The sequence below is a fragment of the Leptodactylus fuscus genome, unplaced genomic scaffold (genome assembly GCF_031893055.1).
Source record: "Leptodactylus fuscus isolate aLepFus1 unplaced genomic scaffold, aLepFus1.hap2 HAP2_SCAFFOLD_61, whole genome shotgun sequence".
Classification (NCBI taxonomy): domain Eukaryota; kingdom Metazoa; phylum Chordata; class Amphibia; order Anura; family Leptodactylidae; genus Leptodactylus; species Leptodactylus fuscus.
In genome coordinates, this window is record NW_027440642.1 from 80,307 (window position 1) to 97,003 (window position 16,697).

The window sequence follows — 16,697 nt, forward strand, 5'->3', positions numbered from 1 at the left end:
TGGTGACAGTAACCTATCTATCTGCAGGGCTGGGGTGATATGCTGGGTCTGGTGACAGTAACCTATCTATCTGCAGGGCTGGGGCGATATGCTGGGTCTGGTGACAGTAACCTATCTATCTGCAGGGCTGGGGTGATATGCTGGGTCTGGTGACAGTAACCTATCTATCTGCAGGGCTGGGGCGATATGCTGGGTCTGGTGACAGTAACCTATCTATCTGCAGGACTGGGGTGATATGCTGGGTCTGGTGACAGTAACCTATCTATCTACAGGGCTGGGGTGATATGCTGGTACTGGTGACAGTAACCTATCTATCTGCAGGACTGGGGTGATATGCTGGGTCTGGTGACAGTAACCTATCTATCTGCAGGGCTGGGGTGATATGCTGGTTCTAGTGACAGTAACCTATCTATCTGTAGGGCTGGGGTGATATGCTGGTTCTGGTGACAGTAACCTATCTATCTACAGGGCTGGGGTGATATGCTGGTTCTGGTGACAGTAACCTATCTATCTGCAAGGCTGGGGTGATATGCTGGACTCTGGTGACAGTAACCTATCTATCTGCAGGGCTGGGGTGATATGCTGGTTCTGGTTACAGTAACCTATCTATCTGTAGGGCTGGGGTGATATGCTGGTTCTGGTGACAGTAACCTATCTATCTGCAGGGCTGGGGTGATATGCTGGGTCTGGTGACAGTAACCTATCTATCTGCAGGGCTGGGGTGATATGCTGGTTCTGGTGACAGTAACCTATCTATCTGCAGGGCTGGGGTGATATGCTGGTTCTGGTGACAGTAACCTATCTATCTGTAGGGCTGGGGTGATATGCTGGTTCTGGTGACAGTAACCTATCTATCTGCAGGGCTGGGGTGATATGCTGGTTCTGGTGACAGTAACCTATCTATCTGCAGGGCTGGGGTGATATGCTGGTTCTGGTGACAGTATCCTATCTATCTGCAGGGCTGGGGTGATATGCTGGGTCTGGTGACAGTAACCTATCTATCTGCAGGGCTGGGGTGATATGCTGGTTCTGGTGACAGTATAACCTATGTATCTGCAGGGCTGGGGTGATATGCTGGGTCTGGTGACAGTAACATATGTATCTGCAGGGCTGGGGTGATATGCTGGTTCTGGTGACAGTAACCTATCTATCTGCAGGGCTGGGGTGATATATTGGTTCTGGTGACAGTAACCTATCTATCTGCAGGGCTGGGGTGATATGCTGGTTCTGGTGACAGTAACCTATCTATCTGCAGGGCTGGGGTGATATGCTGGTTCTGGTGACAGTAACCTATCTATCTGCTGGACTGGGGTGATATGCTGGTTCTGGTGACAGTAACCTATCTATCTGCAGGGCTGGGGTGATATGCTGGGTCTGGTGACAGTAACCTATCTATCTGCAGGGCTGGGGTGATATGCTGGTTCTGGTGACAGTAACCTATCTATCTGCAGGGCTGGGGTGATATGCTGGTTCTGGTGACAGTAACCTATCTATCTGCAGGGCTGGGGTGATATGCTGGGTCTGGTGACAGTAACCTATCTATCTGCAGGGCTGGGGTGATATGCTGGTTCTGGTGACAGTAACCTATCTATCTGCAGGGCTGGGGTGATATGCTGGTTCTGGTGACAGTAACCTATCTATCTGCAGGGCTGGGGTGATATGCTGGTTCTGGTGACAGTAACCTATCTATCTGCAGGGCTGGGGTGATATGCTGGTTCTGGTGACAGTAACCTATCTATCTGCAGGGCTGAGGTGATATGCTGGTTCTGGTGACAGTAACCTATCTATCTGCTGGACTGGGGTGATATGCTGGTTCTGGTGACAGTAACCTATCTATCTGCAGGGCTGGGGTGATATGCTGGGTCTGGTGACAGTAACCTATCTATCTGCAGGACTGGGGTGATATGCTGGGTCTGGTGACAGTAACCTATCTATCTGCAGGGCTGGGGTGATATGCTGGTTCTGGTGACAGTAACCTATCTATCTGCAGGGCTGGGGTGATATGCTGGTTCTGGTGACAGTAACCTATCTATCTGCAGGGCTGGGGTGATATGCTGGTTCTGGTGACAGTAACCTATCTATCTGCAGGGCTGGGGTGATATGCTGGTTCTGGTGACAGTAACCTATCTATCTGCAGAGCTGGGGTGATATGCTGGTTCTGGTGACAGTAACCTATCTATCTGCAGGGCTGGGGTGATATGCTGGGTCTGGTGACAGTAACCTATCTATCTGCAGGGCTGGGGTGATATGCTGGGTCTGGTGACAGTAACCTATCTATCTGCAGGGCTGGGGTGATATGCTGGATTTGGGGACAGACTCCCTTATATTGTGACCATATACCTGGGTGTATACACCTCCATGTGTTTGTGATCTTTCTTCTGTCTGCAGTTCCAGAAGCCACAAGAGCATTACCCACCGTTCAGATTTGGGACCGTCCCAAATGGCAGCACTGAGCGTAACATCCGCACCAACTATCCGGACATGCACAGTTACATGGTGAGATACAACCAGCGCTCGGTGGAAGACGCTCTTGGCAGCCTGAAGTCTGGGTGAGAAGAATCTTATATATTAATCCCTGGAAGTGAAATAAGATTTGGTGCTGAGTTTTTGGACCTTTGATGCTTCTCCGGCCGCTCGTCCGCGGGGCCCTGATACCCGGTTCTCCTGTTATTATTGGTCCCACTATGGGGTACTTTGTATAGGTCCCACTATGGGGTACATTGTATAGGTCCCACTATGGGGTACATTGTATAGGTCCCACTATGGGGGTACATTGTATAGGTCCCACTATGGGGGTACATTGTATAGGTCCTACTATGGGGTACTTTGTATAGGTCCCACTATGGGGTACTTTGTATAGGTCCCACTATGGGGTACTTTGTATAGGTCCCACTATGGGGTACATTCTATAGGTCCCACTATGGGGGTACATTGTATAGGTCCCACTATGGGGTACTTTGTATAGGTCCCACTATGGGGTACTTTGTATAGGTCCCACTATGGGGTACTTTGTATAGGTCCCACTATGGGGTACATTCTATAGGTCCCACTATGGGGGTACATTGTATAGGTCCCACTATGGGGGTACATTGTATAGGTCCCACTATGGGGTACATTGTATAGGTCCCACTATGGGGTACATTCTATAGGTCCCACTATGGGGTACTTTGTATAGGTCCCACTATGGGGTACTTTGTATAGGTCCCACTATGGGGTACATTGTATAGGTCCCACTATGGGGGTACATTGTATAGGTCCCACTATGGGGTACATTGTATAGGTCCCACTATGGGGTACTTTGTATAGGTCCCACTATGGGGGTACATTGTATAGGTCCCACTATGGGGTACTTTGTATAGGTCCCACTATGGGGTACTTTGTATAGGTCCCACTATGGGGTACATTCTATAGGTCCCACTATGGGGTACTTTGTATAGGTCCCACTATGGGGTACTTTGTATAGGTCCCACTATGGGGTACTTTGTATAGGTCCCACTATGGGGTACTTTGTATAGGTCCCACTATGGGGTACATTGTATAGGTCCCACTATGGGGGTACATTGTATAGGTCCCACTATGGGGGTACATTGTATAGGTCCCACTATGGGGGTACATTCTATAGGTCCCACTATGGGGTACATTCTATAGATCACACTATGGGTTACATTCTATAGATCACACTATGGGTTACATTCTGTTGCTCCCACTATGGGGTACATTCTATAGGTCCCAGTATTGGGTACATTCTATAGGTCCCACTATGGGGTACTTTGTATAGGTCCCACTATGGGGTACTTTGTATAGGTCCCACTATGGGGGTACATTGTATAGGTCCCACTATGGGGGTACATTGTATAGGTCCCACTATGGGGTACATTGTATAGGTCCCACTATGGGGGTACATTCTGTTGCTCCCGCTATGGGGGTACATTCTATAGTTTCCGCTATGGGGGTACATTCTATAGTTTCCGCTATGGGGGTACATTCTATAGTTTCCGCTATGGGGGTACATTCTATAGATCACACTATGGGTTACATTCTATAGATCACACTATGGGTTACATTCTGTAGATCACACTATGGGTTACATTCTGTTGGTCACACTATGGGGTACATTCTATAGGTCCCAGTATTGGGTACATTCTATAGGTCCCACTATGGGGTACTTTGTATAGGTCCCACTATGGGGGTACATTGTATAGGTCCCACTATGGGGGTACATTGTATAGGTCCCACTATGGGGTACATTGTATAGGTCCCACTATGGGGGTACATTCTGTTGCTCCCACTATGGATTACATTCTATAGTTTCCGCTATGGGGTTACATTCTATAGATCACACTATGGGTTACATTCTGTTTCTCCCACTATGGGGTACATTCTATAGGTCCTAATATGGGGTACACTAAGTTACGGGAATTCCTTCCAACATTAGGATTTTGTTCCTTGTGCTTTGTATTTTTGATGGTTTTGGCGTTTTCGGATGCTGCGATACCTTATATGATGGTGTGTGTGTGTATATATATATATATATATATATATATATATATATATATAGTGATCTAGTGACGGGGGGAGGGGGGGTTGGAATTGTTACATATATTATTATTTTATTTCAAAATATTTCAAAACTTTTTACTTAATTTTACATTTCTTATTAGTTTCATTTCTCATAAAATGTACTTCTGTATTGTAATATATGTATTGTGTATATACTGCCATGCTACTATATATATATATATATATATATATATATATATATATATATATATATATATATACCACCAAACTACTGTATACAGTATATACCGCCAAGCTATTGTGTATTTACTGCCAAGCTACTACATATATACCACCAAGCTACTGTGTATATACCGTCAAGCTACTATATATACCACCAAACTATTGTATATATACCACCAGGCTACACAAGACCAGATCACCATCCGTCTACGCCCTACTAGGGGGTGGTGATACCGTACACGGGAACTCCTTACAGGCCAGGGCTCCAACCCAACTGCAGTACCTAAGAGGTTACCAGTGGGTGGGCTTTGGCTGTATTATGCCCACTGATCTTCTCCAGACCCCTGTCCAACACCAATGTGTATAATTCCATCACTTGTCAAGAAGGGGTTAAACTGTCCTAAACTCACAAGTTCTCCCCTTTACACAGAATAAGTAATAGATGTCTGATTAGGGGGGGTCCGACTGCTGGGCCAATGACAAGAGCGGGGGTCGGACCCCAGCGCCCTCCAAATGCAGTGATGGCCATTACCTATTGTATATGGGGCTGATGGTATATATACAGTACAGGACAGTATATATACAGGACCGGGGTAACGTCTTCTTACCATGGCGGCATTGACAAGAGCGGAGTGACCCCGGCACCCTCTGAATGCAGTGATGGCCATTACCTATTGTATATGGGGCTGATGGTATATATACAGTACAGGACAGTATATATACAGGACCGGGGTAACGTCTTCTTACCATGGCGGCATTGACAAGAGCGGGGGACCCCAGCGCCCTCTGAATGCAGTGACTGCCATTACCTATTGTATATGGGGCTGATGGTATATATATATATACAGGACAGGACAGTATATATACCGTATATCACTGGGTAACGTCTTCTTACCATGGCGGCGTTGACAAGAGCGGAGTGACCCCGGCACCCTCTGAATGCAGTGATGGCCATTACCTATTGTATATGGGGCTGATGGTATATATATATACAGGACAGGACAGTATATATACCGTACATCACTGGGTAACGTCTTCTTACCATGGCGGCATTGACAAGAGCGGAGTGACCCCGGCACCCTCCGAATGCAGTGACGGTCATTACCCATTACCTATTGTATATGGGGCTGATGGTATATATATATACAGGACAGGACAGTATATATACCGTACATCACTGGGTAACGTCTTCTTACCATGGCGGCATTGACAAGAGCGGAGTGACCCCGGCACCCTCCGAATGCAGTGACGGTCATTACCCATTACCTATTGTATATGGGGCTGATGGTATATGGACAGGACAGTATATATACCGTACATCACCGGGGTAATGTCTTCTTGCCATGGCGGTTTTGCTACTCGCTCTCTAGAGTCTTGTGTCTTCACACAGAAAGTTGGACGCCTTCATCTATGACGCTGCGGTGCTGAATTACATGGCGGGCAAGGACGAGGGGTGTAAACTGGTGACCATCGGAAGTGGCAAAGTCTTTGCTACCACGGGCTATGGGATCGCCCTACAGAAGAACTCTCGCTGGAAGCGGCCCATTGACCTGGCTCTCCTCCAGTTTCTTGGAGACGGTACGTGCCAACCTCGAGAATGAAAGTTTTAGGTATTTCTTACAAAATACTTGGATAAAAAACATCAACAAATGAGTCAACACGAAAGACAAGATGTGAGAAGTTACTAGTCCGAGATCAGATTGGTGATCCATCGTGCAGGGCTCCCAGTCTGGGGACGTCTCCTACTTGTCTTAGTCATTCACCATTTATAGGGTCTTGGGGACCTCTCGGTCATACAGAGTAATCCCGCAGGTCTCCATCATACAGAGTAATCCCGCAGGTCTCCATCATACAGAGTAATCCCGCAGGTCTCCATCATACAGAGTAATCCCGCAGGTCTCCATCATACAGAGTAATCCCGCAGGTCTCCATCATACAGAGTAATCCCGCAGGTCTCCATCATACAGAGTAATCCCGCAGGTCTCCATCATACAGAGTAATCCCGCAGGTCTCGATCGTACACAGTAATCCCGCAGGTCTCCATCATACAGAGTAATCCCGCAGGTCTCCATCATACAGAGTAATCCCGCAGGTCTCGATCGTACACAGTAATCCCGCAGGTCTCGATCGTACACAGTAATCCCGCAGGTCTCGATCATACACAGTAATCCCGCAGGTCTCGATCATACACAGTAATCCCACAGGTCTCCATCATACAGAGTAATCCCGCAGGTCTCAATCATACACAGTAATCCCGCAGGTCTCGATCATGCAGAGGAACCCCGCAGGTCTCGATCGTACGCAGTAATCCCGCAGGTCTCGATCGTACGCAGTAATCCCGCAGTTCTCGATCGTACGCAGTAATCCCGCAGGTCTCGATCGTACGCAGTAATCCCGCAGTTCTCGATCGTACGCAGTAATCCCGCAGGTCTCGATCGTACGCAGTAATCCCGCAGGTCTCGATCGTACGCAGTAATCCCGCAGTTCTCGATCATACACAGTAATCCCACAGGTCTTGACATTTTTACTTTGTTGGTCTGTTCCCAATTTGCCAGAACTGTCACAAACTTTCTGAAACCATCCTGACAATTTGTTATGATCTGGTCTGAAAGGAGGCGTGGCTTTCCAGCTCTGCAAAAAGTGGGCACCCTATTGTCTGTGGAGGTGGCCATGGGCTGAGCCGATTCTGGCTTTTTTTCTAAAGCAAAAATTGATTTGGCACCCCTCCTCCCCAAAGTTAGAAAATTAGGCTTGTCTACCACTGCGCATGCGCAACACTCAGCACCTGACTGTGATACGGCACCGAGCACCTGGCGCATGCACAATGATCTAAAGATGCTAGTGGGCCATGTGTCCAGCCTCAGTGCTCAGCTTAAAGGGGTTGTCCAGGGGAGAGGGGCCTAGGCAGGTGTAACATAACAAAGAAACTCACCTGTCCCCAACACTTCAGTTTCTGTCACTAAAGCCCATTGCTTGGTCCTCGGACGCCCAGCGCCCCACATGGCCACTGAGTGACATCAACAGCCAATTCTACAGTGTGACCTCAGGGGTCATGTGGGATTCCGGGCGTCAGGAGGGATGGATGTCCCCTTTTATTCAGTGTGCACGCGCCAGGCGAGCGTAAACCTCCAAGCTAAAGGGGCTCTGTCACTGGGAAAAGTCATTTTTATCTAATCACATGCTTGCACAGGCTTTAGAAAGTCTATTCCACACTTACCTTTAGTCTGTAGATTGCCTCAGTGGTGTCTGAATATGTCTGTTTTTATTCCTATGCTAATGAGCCTCCAGCCAGCTCGGGAAGTTCCCAGCAGCCTCCTCTCTCCCATTATCTTCTATGTGTGTGAAGCAAACAGGAAGCCGAGTCATCAGCAGCAGCAGCAGCAGCAGTCTCCCATAGAAAACAATAGGAGAGGAGTGCACCATGTATCGTGCACCAGTCTAATTAGCATATGAATATAAACAGACTTATTCAGAAACCACTGAGGCAATCTACATACTATAGGTAGGTGGGGAATAGACTTTCTAAAGGCTATGCAAAGGTATGATTAGTTATACATGACTTTTCCTAGTGATAGAGCCCCTTAAGTGTTGTTATAGATTCTATATTGCTTAGTATACAATGTAACAGCCGTAAATTACAGAATAGACAATGCCATGAGGTGCGTTGCGAGAGTTGGCTTTTAGGTGCTCTTGAATCACCACTTGTCATTAGGTTTATGCCGTCTGGTAAACCATGAGCAGAATGAAATTACAACAAGGTCCCCAATGGCTGAGAACTATGGTCCCTGATAGCTAAGACTCATCTCCTCGCGCCAGACTCATCTCTCTGGACCAGACTCCTCTCATCGCACTGGACTCCTCTCCTCGCAGCAGACTCCTCTCCTCACACCAGACTCATCTCTCTGGACCAGACTCCTCTCCTCGCACTGGACTCCTCTCCTCGCACTGGACTCCTCTCCTCCCAGCAGACTCCTCTCCTCACACCAGACTCCTCTCCTCGCACCAGACTCATCTCCTCGCGCCAGACTCCTCTCCTCACATCAGACTCATCTCTCTGGACCAGACTCCTCTCCTCGCACTGGACTCCTCTCCTCCCAGCAGACTCCTCTCCTCACACCAGACTCATCTCCTCGCACCAGACTCATCTCTCTGGACCGGACTCCTCTCCTCGCGCCAGACTCCTCTCCTCGCGCCAGACTCCTCTCCTCGCGCCAGACTCCTCTCCTCGCGCCAGACTCCTCTCCTCGCGCCAGACTCCTCTCCTCGCGCCAGACTCATCTCCTCACACCAGACTCATCTCTCTGGACCAGACTCATCTCCTCACACCAGACTCATCTCTCTGGACCAGACTCCTCTCCTCACGCCAGACTCATCTCCTCACACCAGACTCATCTCTCTGGACCAGACTCCTCTCCTCACGCCAGACTCATCTCCTCACACCAGACTCATCTCTCTGGACCAGACTCCTCTCCTCACGCCAGACTCATCTCCTCACACCAGACTCATCTCTCTGGACCAGACTCCTCTCCTCACGCCAGACTCATCTCCTCACACCAGACTCATCTCTCTGGACCAGACTCCTCTCCTCACACCAGACTCCTCTCCTCGCACCAGACTCATCTCCTCGCGCCAGACTCCTCTCCTCACACCAGACTCATCTCTCTGGACCAGACTCCTCTCCTCGCAGCAGACTCATCTCCTCGCGCCAGACTCCTCTCCTCACACCAGACTCATCTCTCTGGACCAGACTCCTCTCCTCGCAGCAGACTCCTCTCCTCATGCCAGACTCATCTCCTCACACCAGACTCATCTCTCTGGACCAGACTCATCTCTCTGGACCAGACTCATCTCCTCACACCAGACTCATCTCTCTGGACCAGACTCATCTCCTCACACCAGACTCATCTCTCTGGACCAGACTCATCTCCTCACACCAGACTCATCTCCTCGCGCCGGACTCATCTCCTCGCGCCGGACTCATCTCCTTGCACTGAACTCATCATCTCTCTGGACCAGACTCCTCTCCTCACGCCAGACTCATCTCCTCACACCAGACTCATCTCTCTGGACCAGACTCCTCTCCTCGCACCAGACTCATCTCCTCGCGCCAGACTCCTCTCCTCACACCAGACTCATCTCTCTGGACCAGACTCCTCTCCTCGCAGCAGACTCATCTCCTCGCGCCAGACTCCTCTCCTCACACCAGACTCATCTCTCTGGACCAGACTCCTCTCCTCGCAGCAGACTCCTCTCCTCGCACCAGACTCCTCTCCTCACGCCAGACTCATCTCCTCACACCAGACTCATCTCTCTGGACCAGACTCATCTCCTCACACCAGACTCATCTCCTCACACCAGACTCATCTCTCTGGACCAGACTCATCTCCTCACACCAGACTCATCTCCTCACACCAGACTCATCTCTCTGGACCAGACTCATCTCCTCACACCAGACTCATCTCTCTGGACCAGACTCATCTCCTCACACCAGACTCATCTCCTCGCGCCGGACTCATCTCCTTGCACTGGACTCATCATCTCTCTGGACCAGACTCATCTCCTCGCACCGGACTTCTCTCCTCGCAGCAGACTCCTCTCCTCGCACCAGACTCCTCTCCCTGGGCCCGGCTAGTTTTAAAGCTATGGTTTCTGTGAGTAAATCCCACTGTAGCTGTCACTGCGGACCCTGGTGGGATTTCATGTGGCCTGAGACATAAACCTCATCCCTTTAAATGCGCGGCCTTTTTGTACTTTTTGAATTTCCTTTCGTTCTCGTTGCCAGGTTTCCTGATACATTGTTATGTTTGCTGAGTCTCATACTATAAATTGTGCAGAAAAGTAACAAAAAATGCCATAAAGAAAGAATAGAGCGCCGGGCTGTCAGCAGGTGGGGGAGGGGAGAGCGACATGGTGGGGGCACATCCATGATATTCTGGGGAATTCTCTCTATTACCCCCTCCTAATATCCAGACAGCGCTGGGGAATATTCCCTGTAACTGTCCCGCAGGCCTCTCCGCAGTATACAGGTGCCGGGACTGCAGCCATCTGTTAGACGCCAGTCACACAGGTGGATATAATGTGCGCTCAGGCAATCGCACCTGCAGCTTCTAATCATAAGGCATCTGTCTAGGAGAAGGAGTGAAGACCTTCCGCTTCTTATACAAAGCTTTACAAGAGACTTCACCAGCTCTATTATTAGTAGTATACGGCGGATTCTTAAAGCTGATTCTAAGAAAGTCTAAGAAAGTCTAGAAATGTAAAGACTGAAAAATATAGAGACAAGAAACCCGTCATATATCATATATACTGTATATCCTATCATATATCTTATAGATACCCCATCATATATCATATATACTCTATACCCCATCATACATCATATATACTGTATATCCTATCATATATCTTATAGATACCCCATCATATATCATATATACTCTATACCCCATCATACATCATATATACTGTATATCCTATCATATATCTTATAGATACCCCATCATATATCATATATACTGTATATCCTATCATATATCTTATAGATACCCCATCATATATACTCTATACCCCATCATACATCTTATCTATACCCCATCATATATCTTGTATACCCCATCACATATCTTATAGATACCCCATCATATATCTATACTAGCTTTTACCCGCGACTTTGTCTGCGGTGATTTGAGAATTGGGCGGACACAGACGTGTGAAACTGTAAAAGTGCTTTAAAAGGTTTGGTGGGCTAGCAAATGTGATGTGTTATATTGTGTATGTCGTGATACAGACAATGTGATGTGTTATATTGTGTATGTAGTGATACAGACAATGTGATGTGTTGTATTGTGTATGTCGTGATACAGACAATGTGATGTGTTGTATTGTGTATGTCGTGATACAGACAATGTGATGTGTTGTATTGTGTATGTCGTGATACAGACAATGTGATGTGTTGTATTGTGTATGTCGTGATACAGACAATGTGATGTGTTGTATTGTGTATGTCGTGATACAGACAATGTGATGTGTTGTATTGTGTATGTCGTGATACAATGTGATGTGTTTTATTGTGTATCTCGTGATACAGACAATGTGATGTGTTGTATTGTGTATGTCGTGATACAGACAATGTGATGTGTTGTATTGTGTATGTCGTGATACAGACAATGTGATGTGTTGTATTGTGTATGTCGTGATACAATGTGATGTGTTTTATTGTGTATCTCGTGATACAGACAATGTGATGTGTTGTATTGTGTATGTCGTGATACAGACAATGTGATGTGTTGTATTGTGTATGTCGTGATACAGACAATGTGATGTGTTGTATTGTGTATGTCGTGATACAATGTGATGTGTTTTATTGTGTATGTAGTGATACAGACAATGTGATGTGTTGTATTGTGTATGTCGTGATACAGACAATGTGATGTGTTGTATTGTGTATGTCGTGATACAGACAATGTGATGTGTTGTATTGTGTATGTCGTGATACAATGTGATGTGTTTTATTGTGTATCTCGTGATACAGACAATGTGATGTGTTGTATTGTGTATCTCGTGATACAGACAATGTGATGTGTTGTATTGTGTATGTCGTGATACAGACAATGTGATGTGTTGTATTGTGTATGTCGTGATACAGACAATGTGATGTGTTGTATTGTGTATGTCGTGATACAGACAATGTGATGTGTTGTATTGTGTATGTCGTGATACAATGTGATGTGTTTTATTGTGTATCTCGTGATACAGACAATGTGATGTGTTGTATTGTGTATGTCGTGATACAGACAATGTGATGTGTTATATTGTGTATGTCGTGATACAGACAATGTGATGTGTTATATTGTGTATGTAGTGATACAGACAATGTGATGTGTTATATTGTGTATGTAGTGATACAGACAATGTGATGTGTTATATTGTGTATGTCGTGATACAGACAATGTGATGTGTTATATTGTGTATGTCGTGATACAGACAATGTGATGTGTTATATTGTGTATGTAGTGATACAGACAATGTGATGTTATATTGTGTATGTGGTGATACAGACAATGTGATGTGTTATATTGTGTATGTGGTGATACAGACAATGTGATGTGTTGTATAGTGGAAATCTATATGTAAATGTGAGTGAGTAGAGTGAGGGCGACTCCTGAGGTGACAGTAAGGAGTGTGCAGGCAGGTTGAGGCAGGAAATGCCAGGCAGTGTGTGTGAGTCTATAGCTGGGGCTAGGAGTCCTGCTTTTGTGAGTCTCCTGCTAGGAAGCCATGTTGTTTAGTGGCACCAAAAGTAGCCTGTGACTCAATCCTAAGGGAAAACTATGTTTGTGGAAAATTGCACGCAAATCCGTCCAGGCGTTTTAGCGTGATTGAGGAACAAACATCCAAACTCACAAACATCCAAACACACAAACACACAAACTTTCACACTTATAATATTAGTAGGTGTAACGGAGCAAAAGTATACGTCTTCCTCCGGATGGTCTTTTGAATCAACACGGACGCAAGAGGTCGGGAGACAACAGCAATTTATTGTAATCCACAAAGTTAGTAGCCGGCGGCGGTCACATCAACCGTAATAACAATAAGTCCACAGAAGTCACAATCCAATGATAACTTTGGGTTCTTGGTCCTGTAACTAAGTCCTGGCTCTCTGCAGAGCTGTGCACAGGCCGGCTAACACATACTAACTGCTAGCTATATCTATATACTAAACTGTTACTTCCTCTATCTGTGGGTGGGAAGGGCTGAGTCACAGATCCTTCCCCCCTCACCTATACCAAGGAGAGCAGACTCCCTGTCTACTATGGACAATGCACCATCCAACATCTTCTTGGAGACACTGATCAGATTATCTCCACCCATTGTCCTCACTAGTTAGAGGTATTTGCATACAATGTGCTAACACACTAGACCCGAATCAGCCAACTACACACTGATGTTTACAACAGGTTAGAGAATACATTCCACATGAAATATATATTACACATTGCCTATAGTATAGACTCTAACCATCCCGTGACAGTAGGATATACCCCATCATATACTATCATATAGCCTCTGCCCACAACTTCGTCTGCGTGTTGTTGGTGTCGATGATCCGCCTATAGTCAGTAAATTGCTGCCATTGATGATCCTGCTCCGGTGTTTCGGCAGCTCTTAAGCTGTCCTGCTGCTGAACTTGTTCCTCGCACCGTGCCTGTGATTGTTCCGGCATCTTAGCAGCTCGCTGGGACGCCATATAATAAGTGTGTTGTTGGCGTTGATGATCCCGTCAGCTCCGCTTGAGGAGTACTCTGTGACTTCTGGCTCCTTCATAGATCTCGTTGTTTGTGACAAATTAAATTTTCTTTTTCCCGCCATGTTTAATATTAGCAAACTGCCAATGTGGAGTAAAGGTGATTCCTATCCAGTGTGTCAGCACTGCCTGGAGCAGATCAGATAATATGCAGATGCTTGTACACAATGGATTCAGTGTTATCTGTGTGTTACATAGAGAGATAACAGACCTGGGACCTGAGATAAGCGGCTGCAGGAGCAGTGTAATATAGTATGTGACCATAAATCCAGAACAGTAGTGAAGCCATGTCATTTACCGGGATACAAAGTAGCCGATGTGTTACTCCAGGTTACAGAGTATCTATGGGACATGTAATATAGTATGTGACCATAAATCCAGAACAGTAGTGAAGCCATGTCATGTACCGGGATACAAAGTAGCCGATGTGTTACTCCAGGTTACAGAGTATCTATGGGACATGTAATATAGTATGTGACCATAAATCCAGAACAGTAGTGAAGCCATGTCATTTACCAAGATACAAAGTAGCCGATGTGTTACTCCAGGTTACAGAGTATCTATGGGACATGTAATATAGTATGTGACCATAAATCCAGAACAGTAGTGAAGCCATGTCATTTACTGGGATACAAAGTAGCCGATGTGTTACTCCAGGTTACAGAGTATCTATGGGACATGTAATATAGTATGTGACCATAAATCCAGAACAGTAGTGAAGCCATGTCATTTACTGGGATACAAAGTAGCCGATGTGTTACTGCAGGTTACAGAGTATCTATGGGGCAAATCTCATCCAAATCCGCTCAGTGATTTATGTGATTGAGGAACAAACATCCAAACTGTCACATTTATATTAGTGGGAAGGATCTACTCTATCATATATCTTATATATACCCCCCATCATATATCTTACATATATCTGCTTCCCAGCTGGAAGTTCTCTTCCCCTGCTCCTGCACAAGTCGCTCTCTGAATCTCTGTTTGGTGCAGGCAGTTGTTACTGAGGGTTTGTGGGACATCTTTTATCTGTAGGAGAAGGAGGGAGCAGCTGCAGAGAGATGGGCACAGACAGAGAGAGAGCTAGCGCAGGATCTAGTAAGTGTTATATCCCACCCCAGTGCTGGACTCAGAGCTACAGTGCTCAGTACTGCTGTACAATGTCCTCCATGCTGTTGCTGCTTCTAAGGGTATGCTGTTGTGTATGTGCTGTGTGGGATACAACCCTCAGTAGTAATAATATACCGTCACTTGGTCTCAAGTGTATGGTGCCAGATAAAGGCTTCTCAAGGCCATAGTATACAGCAGACAGAATTTCCGGCACTCAGAATTGAAGCTTCCAAGGTGTATATTTTTATTAATATTCGACAAAAGTGAATAAACGTTTTGATCTGGTATCGACCTTCTTCAGTATATCGGATTTATGGTGGAAGCCAAAGAGTGGGGGACCTCATAGACGCTAGACTCTACCTACTATGGAGTGGAGCTGAGGGAAGACTGATCGCTATATATGGAGCCATGAATGATATAGTGGCAGGCTATAGTATTATTGGTTATGCACATACATGACCGCTAATGTCTCGGCCCTTATACAATGGTCACACGTATGCAAGTCTCTGGTTATAGAAATGTCCAGGAATTGTATGGATTCCTTGTGCCACCATCCATGGTCCACAGCTGAGGCTCTGGAGGACCCTGTAATGTCCATGTAGTGAAGTATCGAGGATTCCATCTTATCACACAATAAACAAGCTTTCCCATCTGATTTCCTTCCTCCATTCTGCAGATAGATCTAGAAGCCGCGGCCATCCATCACCGGCCCAGACTACAATTCATTTGTATACCAGACGGCACGTGAAACTTTCTCTCAGTAAAGTCATTTTTAAGAGCTTTATGACAAACTGCAGAGAATGAGTCTAGTAAGGACGGAGCGATCCCTCAGGGCGGGGAAAGAAGGCGCTTGTAACGCAGCCCTCCGAAAACATGGCAGACATTTGTCACTTCTTATTGGCACTTTCTATTGCTCTAGAATTACAATTCACTGGTGTGTAAAGTACAATCTCCTTCTAGGATCCGTCCCTTATAGAGTCAGATTGTATATAGTGTCCTATCTACAGGTTATAGAGGAGCAGATTGTATATAGTGTCCTATCTACAGGTTATAGAGGAGCAGATTGTATATAGTGTCCTATCTACAGGTTATATAGCAGATTGTATATAGTGTCCTATCTACAGGTTATAGAGGAGCAGATTGTATATAGTGTCCTATCTACAGGTTATAGAGGAGCAGATTGTATATAGTGTCCTATCTACAGGTTATATAGGAGCAGATTGTATATAGTGTCCTATCTACAGGTTATAGAGGAGCAGATTGTATATAGTGTCCTATCTACAGGTTATAGAGGAGCAGATTGTATATAGTGTCCTATCTACAGGTTATATAGGAGCAGATTGTATATAGTGTCCTATCTACAGGTTATAGGGGAGGAGCAGATTGTATATAGTGTCCTATCTACAGGTTATAGAGCAGATTGTATATAGTGTCCTATCTACAGGTTATAGAGGAGCAGATTGTATATAGTGTCCTATCTACAGGTTATAGAGGGGCAGATTGTATATAGTGTCCTATCTACAGGTTATAGAGCAGA

At 46.1% G+C, this 16,697-nt stretch overlaps 1 protein-coding gene across 1 annotated transcript in view; it reads left to right on the plus strand.

Moving 5' to 3' along the window:
- The window catches only part of GRIN2C (glutamate ionotropic receptor NMDA type subunit 2C), a 95,437-nt gene that overhangs the window by 44,712 nt on the left and 34,028 nt on the right, over positions 1–16,697 (plus strand). The window contains 2 exon segments of the mRNA XM_075261906.1: positions 2,389–2,549; positions 6,134–6,321. Of these exon segments, the coding sequence (XP_075118007.1) occupies positions 2,389–2,549; positions 6,134–6,321 (349 nt within the window).